Source organism: Apium graveolens, chromosome 2 (assembly GCF_009905375.1).
Source record: "Apium graveolens cultivar Ventura chromosome 2, ASM990537v1, whole genome shotgun sequence".
Classification (NCBI taxonomy): Eukaryota; Viridiplantae; Streptophyta; class Magnoliopsida; order Apiales; family Apiaceae; genus Apium; species Apium graveolens.
Genome location: NC_133648.1, coordinates 156,518,944 through 156,526,583, shown reverse-complemented (window position 1 = coordinate 156,526,583; position 7,640 = coordinate 156,518,944). Strand labels below are relative to the sequence as shown.

At 33.9% G+C, this 7,640-nt stretch overlaps 1 protein-coding gene across 2 annotated transcripts; it reads left to right on the top strand.

The window, feature by feature from the left end:
• Positions 1 to 430: 430 nt before the first annotated feature.
• On the top strand, positions 431 to 6,973 carry LOC141707938 (DEK domain-containing chromatin-associated protein 4-like). 2 transcript variants are annotated; one of them, XM_074511388.1, is made up of 12 exons: positions 431 to 582; positions 813 to 1,462; positions 1,572 to 1,605; positions 3,150 to 3,229; positions 3,779 to 3,838; positions 3,954 to 4,064; positions 4,445 to 4,525; positions 4,628 to 4,711; positions 5,197 to 5,647; positions 5,829 to 5,944; positions 6,118 to 6,148; positions 6,456 to 6,973. In XM_074511388.1, the coding sequence occupies exons 2-12, from the start codon at positions 833 to 835 to the stop codon at positions 6,617 to 6,619; spliced, it is 1,842 nt and encodes a 613-aa protein (XP_074367489.1). In that variant the 5' UTR covers positions 431 to 582; positions 813 to 832; the 3' UTR covers positions 6,620 to 6,973. The 2 variants fall into 2 exon arrangements, with proteins under 2 accessions (XP_074367489.1, XP_074367490.1); XM_074511389.1 differs by having other exon boundaries at positions 5,829 to 5,961; positions 6,456 to 6,595.
• The last annotated feature ends 667 nt before the right edge of the window (positions 6,974 to 7,640 follow it).

Sequence of the window (7,640 nt, the reverse complement as noted above, 5' to 3'; positions counted from 1 at the left end):
TTGTTGTTGTGTGTGTTTGTGTTTGTGAGTGGTGGTGGTTGTTTTGTTTGAGTTTCTTTATAAGCCATTAATGATTATTTTTTCTGGATCTTAATTATTTGTATATAAAGAGTAGGCTCTAATATCAACTGTTAAGCCATTAATCAAACTAGAGAGGGGTGAATATAATTATAATTCGTAAAATTTGATTTCCTAATTTGTAATGTTTATCACAAAATATATACTTATATATGACATTATGGAATAATGATAAGTATAATATCCAGTTTAATTTAAGAATAACAATATTTTAATTTTTTGAATTATAAATATTAGTATTTTAAACGGATTTTTCGAATTTTTTTACAAGTAAAGTGAATTGTGATTTGTAATATCCGCCTCCCGGGGGAATTGAAAAAAGTCTCAACCGTCCACGTGTTACTTGTTCGAATTCCGTCAAGTACGACTCGTCCGACACAACAATAAACTTGTTTCAAAATCCGCATTTCAAGTCCGCTTCATCAATATATTTTACTACGCTCTCGCTCTCGCTCTCGCTCTCTCTTGAACTAATACATCGCCCAATTGAGCCCTAATTTTTTTGTAAGTTTTAAATTCCTACTTATTTATTTGTCCTAATTGACTCCTTAATTATATTTTCTGTATAAATTTTGTATCTTGATTCGTTCTTTTATGTATAAATGGAAGTTAGGGTCTCTCTCTCTGTGCGTGTGTTATTAATATAGGTAGAATTTCATGTGATGAGCTTAATTATATGATGGTTTAAAACATTTGTTACTGACTGATATAATTGGCGGGGTTTTTTTTTCTAGTGGGGTGTTAATTCTTAGTTATGGGCGATAAAGAAGAGGAGGTTAGTGTGGCTGTCGACAATGGAGTTGTTTCAATGGAGAAAGTGGGTGATTCTGTTGTTGACAACAAGGATGAAGATATGGAAGAGGATAACAAGGACGAGGACAAAGTCCAGGCCGAGATGGATGTTGACAAGGAAGGGACTAAAGGACCTGAGAATGATGATGATGCGAAACAACAAACTGGGGAACTCGAGAATCATGATGTGAAAGTAGCTTCTGAATCCAAGGAACAGAAAGAACTTGAAGAGCCCAAGAGTGAAGCTATGGAAGAAGAAAACGGGGAAAAAGCGGAAGAGGACAACAAGGGTAAGGCGGAGAGTGCTCCAGGATTGTCCGTGGATAATGAAAGTGCAGATAAAAATGCTGTGGATAATGAAACTGCAGATAAGGACTTCGAGAAAAATGTCTCAAAGAAAAAACGTGGAAAAGATGAACCAAAAGCAGTTGAGGAAAAAAATAAAATTAAGAACTCTGTGGAAAAGAAAAAAGAGGAACCCAAGACTCCTGTTGCTCCTGCAAGCGACCGCCCAGTACGTGAGAGGAAGTCCGTAGAAAGGCTTGTTGCAACTATTGAGAAAGATTCGGGTAAAGAATTCCATATCGAAAAGGTATTACAGTTTAAATAATTGTTTTTGAACTCGTCATTTTGAGATTAACATATTGAAATTTTTATGTTGATAATGTTGCTTTTGTTTTTTGTTAATGTGGAAATTGCAGGGCCGTGGTACTGCACTGAAAGACATACCCAACGGTAATTCATTTAGTTGCTGTATTATTACATGATTTTATTTCTGTACTTATTACCTACTGAAATTAAAAGATAGAAATATCATGGGTTAAAGCTAAAATCTTTTCTACTTTGAGTTTGAGACATTTCTAAAACTTTTGGACTTCGTTTTGCTAATTTTTATGAATTCAAATTTTCTATGGTCCGAAGTTGTCTTCAATATGAGTAGACGAAAAGAAAACTACTTGTGAGATACCAAGTGCTAAATTATCAAATAATGAGTTCTCTCATGTAATATTGTATATTGTATATTTTTGTATAGATGTCTTGGATGCCTATTGTATATTTGTGTGTATATACCATGGATGTTGTGTGTTTAGATTGAGGGTCGGGGAAGGAAGAATCGAAAGTTTAGGATTCTGGTCAGAGAAGATTTATACCTAGGATTCAGTTTTAGATGGGTTTGTGAAATGAGTTAATATTTTTATGAATCGGGGTTTCTTGAAGATCATAATTTGAGGTGTTGAGGAGTCTTATATATATTCGTTTAATTTTATGTTTAATGTGTAACTATATTATATTAAAATGTATGTAGGATTATATAAGTGAATATATACAAGGCTATATAGATCTATATAAAGATTTTAGATGACTTTAAATTTTCAAATTAATTTTAATACATATTCCGACTTGCACAACATATTTTTTTTAATACATTTTCGCTTTCTTATTCAAAAGTTATTGTTTATAATTTATGTTTGTTGGAGTTATATCTATTTTTTCAAATTTCTAGTAGGTTTTTAATATGAAAAGTTAAGACAAAAAGGAGTTTATTTTTATTAAAATGACGGATTATAATTGAATAAAAAAAATATTATTATAAAGGTACTGCTAACAAACTTCACATGCATAGTACTAACTCAAGGTTTGTATTATTCAATCGTTAATATATCTTCTCTTGAGGGCGGAAGTAATTAGATTGAAGTAAGCTCCAATGTGAGCCAGTAAGCTTGAAATAACCTGATTAAAATTTTTACATATGTGATTTCATGTGTTTGATGGGTCTAGCTTGTATCGAAAGGCTGGGAGTTGTAGTGTGATTGTTGCTAAGGTTTTTCATGAACGATTATGTAATGATGAAAGAAAATGAAATGTTTTCTTATCTAAATCTACTCTTCTAGTCAGATGTGAGGTACTGAAACATGAAATCCAAGTGATTTATACATGTTGGTTCTGGACATCTTTCGAGTTAATGGCAGTGGTAAAGTTGTTGAATTCAGAACTGTGATTGTGGTAAACCTGTATAAAGATGCTTGAAATATCCGGTTAATAGAATTGCCTTTTGAAATATCCTCCTTAAGGCTGTTGTGATGATGGTTGTTGAGATGATATTAGACCGTTCTGTTATTGAATGGGCTTTTGAAATGTTCTGTAATGTAACTCGTCATTTTTGTGCATCTTAAGTTTTTTTTAACTTCTTAAAATCTGTTTCTGTATTTCTCTTATTTCACCAACATCCTAGCCTACTAAACCTGTTGGAAGCAAACTCAAATCTGCTACTGTAACAGTGGCATACAAATTATCAAGGAAGAAGAATGAGGAGACTTACAAATTGCTTCATACAATTCTCTTTGGAAGAAGAGGAAAGGTGATACACTTGAAAATTGTATTCCTTTATGCGAAGATTACCTAATTGTTATCTTGTGTTGCATTCTGCTTTCATCTCTAATTTTTACAAAATAGCATGATTTGTTTAACCTGTTGCAATTTATAAGTTTTGGTGCTACGACTGCAATTGTGAGCTATTGGTTGTAGGAGCTGATTAAAGCTTCACGATTTCATTTTAATAACTCCCGCCTTCTCAGAACAGTTTTCAGAATAGATGGCCAATTTTGTCTTATAAAGTATAATTTGGCCTTACAATTATATGTTTTCCTTTAAGATTAGACGACGTGGATACTGCAAGTACATCGGTGATTATCACATTGTAAAATTATCTTTGACCGTTGTTGATTAGAGTAGTCATAAATTGTTATTTTGTTTCAAAATGAGTCAGTTGGCTATTAGAAGTCAAATTGGGCTATCTGCATCTGTAAAGTACGAAGGGAAGTATTGTAATATGTGAAAAATATTTACTTTATCATTTTCTTCCGAAACTTAACAAATCAGATGTGGGTATGAAATTTGACTTTTGCAGGCAGCTCAGGTCAAGAGTAACATCTCCCAGTTTTCTGGCTTCGTATGGCATGATAATGAGGTACAGTAGTAATTTTGGAGACTTTTTAGTTTATGTTGTTTGGCCTAATTTGGCAAAGTGGATGAATTGTTGAAGAACCATCCTTAGTTTTGTTCTGACATTTCCATCATTGCAGGAAAAACAGAAGAACAAAATTAAAGAAAAGCTCGATAAGTGTGTTAAAGAAAAATTGTTGGAATTTTGCGATGTGCTTGATTTGCCAATATCCAAAGCTACTATCAAAAAGGTTTGTTGAGGATTACTTCTGAGTTCTGAGTTGTATATGCTAGAGATTTAGTTGATACAATTGATGTAAGGATCCTGTACCTAAACATAAAGAGGTAATATACTCATTGGCTAAGCAGAAAATGACTACTGTTTAAGTACTCCCCACCTCAAGATAAATACTCTTGACAACTGACATAAACTTGGTAAGATAATCCAATGTTTGACTTATAAGTGGAATGAAAGAAATGTGTTTGTAATATGTCATCGGAACAGTTCAGATGCATGAGTTGTGTTTCGACGTTCAGTTTCATTTCTGTTCTTTCAATATCTTAGCATATGATCCATCACGGTGTATCATGTCGGTAACCCTTATTTATGAGAACTTTTATCTGAATACAGGAAGATATTGTTACGAAGTTGTTTGACTTTTTGGAAGCTCCTCAGGCCACTACCAGCGAGTTACTTGCTGAAAAGGAACTGGTTAGTTACGTAAAAAATAGCTGAATATCGTATTGCATAGTATTCTTTTATTTGGTCTCTACATGTTAATGTTAATGCATATTGTGTATGTCTTACTATCAGTCAAGCAAAGGTAACAAGCGCAAGAGATCAAGCGAAAAGAGCATGTCAATATCTGGGAGTGCGCCTTCAAAAAGCTCAGCCAAGGTATTAGCTTGTTCAAAATATCACATTTCTTTATTAGCCGAATAATAAACAGAACAGTACTGCGAATTTTACTCTATAGTAAAGCTTTGGGGTTAACATTTACTCGCATGGAATCTGTTAGACATTCTCTCGGGGATATGATTTACTGAATTTTGAGATGAAGTTAGTATCTGTTTCTCATTCCTTCCTCTTTTCTGTAAGAGGAAGGAAGTACATATTTATTACGTCCTTTATATAATTGCAAGAGTGCTGGTTTAGTTTTTGTTCTTGCAGTTACTTTTCATGTGTCGGTATTGAATTAAAAAACACTTAGTTTTTTAGTCTATTTTTCTCGCTAAATATGAATGTGCCACATTACGGAGAATGGGAAATGCAGGTAGGACGTAGGTACAGGGAACCCCCCCCCCCTCCTTCCCCTGAAGCCTCTTTCTTCATCTATGCTGCTTGTCTTATTTTGGCATTTTCTATGTTTTGAATATTTGTAGAGTCAGAGGAGGAATGACAATTCATCTGTAGGGGAGAAAAAGGATACACCTGAAACGGACAATGGCCAAGAAGAAGATGCAGATGTGCATGGAGAAGAGGAAAATGTGGATGGTGTTTCAGATGGATCTGAAGATGAAAAGCCTGAGCTCGCCAAAAGTGAGAAAGAAACTGATACGGGTCCAGAGTCAGAAGAAGAGACTGAAAAGCGCAAAAGGGGTTCCTCAAAGAAATCATCTGTAAAGAAGAATACTCCTGAGAAAGTTAAACCCAAAACCACAGATAAAAAGTTGAGTCTGCTACCAAAGAAAGCACCTTCAAGACCATCCTCTAGTCATTTTAAGGTCAGAGACAGTGATATGAGTCCAAAAACATTTACGAGGAAGAAGAAGACTGAAGCAGTCAAGGAGAAGTCACCAACACCAAAAAAGTCTGCTTCCAAAGATATTGCTGGTGAGAATATGTCGTCACTTTCTACACACTTTTAGCTACTTTCCTGCTCAAACCAATTTTTAAAAGAATTTAGTATGTTGCAAAGATAAATGTTTAGAGTTCAGAAGTTGCTTTTAAACACTTTATGATAATTATTTAATAAATAAGCTACTGCATGCTCTGACATTCTTCAATTTGTAAGGCAAAAAAGTTCTGAAAGGGAAGGAGAAGAAACTTAAAGCGCAGAAGTTAAATCCTAGCGATGCTGAGCTTAAAAATGCCATATGTGAAATTCTCAAGGAAGTGGACTTTAATACGGTGAGGGTATTATCAAGGTTAATATTTGAACACTCTGTAGTCACCAGTAGTTTCACTACAGATTTGTTTTCAGAAAGGCAGCTGATGGAGTAGCATATCTTCACAATATTGTATTTTATTTGCTATTTCTAACAATGACATAATATAAATCTTGACCCTTGGTTGCACTGCAGGCAACCTTTACGGACATTCTGAAGATACTTGGTAAGCTCAACACCTTTTAAATATATTTAATCCATGCTTTTACTTGCACGCTTTATGCTTATCTATAAACACTACACGCAAGTATATACGGCACATATCTAGGCCGTGTGGGGTTTTGTGTGTGTTTTCTTGCCTGTTTAGAAGTATGAATAGTAAAATCTGAGTTACTGTTGCCTCAGGCTTGTAGGTTTTCTTAAATGTATTTTTTAATCAATTATGTTGAAAGGCATGATGGATGTTGTATGTGTTATTTTTTTGGACAGAGGTACGTGTCAGTACAGTGACATAAAATTTTATGTATCTGCAGGTGAGCGATTCAATACAGATCTCGTACCCAGAAAATCGACTATTAAGCACATGATCCAGTATGAGCTAACCAAACTAGCGGAGGAGGAAGAAGATGAGGAAGACGATGAAGTTGAACCTGTAAAAGATGGCAAACAGGCATCCCGCCCGGGGGTGCGAGTCTGATCCCGCAGATGAGAAGTTCATTAAGAGTAGTAGTAGTATAGTTAGATAGCTATTGAGTTATCGTTGCAGTCATAACCCCTTATCTGTTTTAATTTACTTCAGTTCTGTTGTTGTGCCGTTTAGTCATGACTGGGTACATATAGCTGTAATTTCTCGGTAGAGGGTTGTTTTAATTGCTGTTGCTGGCAGATTTCTTAAACTGTAGAAAATTAATAGGAATTGAAGTTATGTTATATATAATCCATGAACTTGTAGGGGGAGTTTAGTTTATGTTTCTGGATAGTCCAGTTGTAATGTTATATGGTAACAATCTAGCTGATTGGATTTTATAGTGGGTGGAAATTGGATTTGTTACCTCGTCATCTTTATAATTTTTTGCATGTCTGGTATCAAGTTTGTCTTTCTTGTTGGAAGTAAATATTTGTATATGTTATTTTCAGGGAGTTGCGTTGGTTGTCTTGGTTTGTTTAGGATCACCCAGTTTTTGTTAGGTTTATACTTTGTTACACTTCCTTTTTACTATATTTAACTCTTGGCGTTCTGTGTTTGTTGCATCTAGTTGGAATATTTTAGCAAAAATCAGATTCAATGTTATTTTTTGAATATTTCAGGTAATTATGTTTGAATAATTTATAGAATCATGAGGTTGAATTACACTATTATTTAAAAATAGATTTTTAGATTTATAATCAAATTCATTATTGTGGCTAATTTAGAATTATTATTTTCGTGTGCTCGTGTTTATATTAGTTAAAAGTGGGGAAATAATAATTAAGCGTCTGTTTTAGTTAAATTAATGGTCATGCAGAACCATAAAAACATAAAACGTAGTTAGATACGACTCATATAGCTTATATCATTTTTATGATGCTGCTAGCTAATTACCTTGAAGAAATATGGGAATTTTTTCTCTTGAATTTGTTGGATCCAGGTTTGCTTTGCACTATTTTTTAACTGCTAAATAAAACAAATACAACTTTACAATTAAAATAAACTATAGACATGCACCCTAATCTCACTA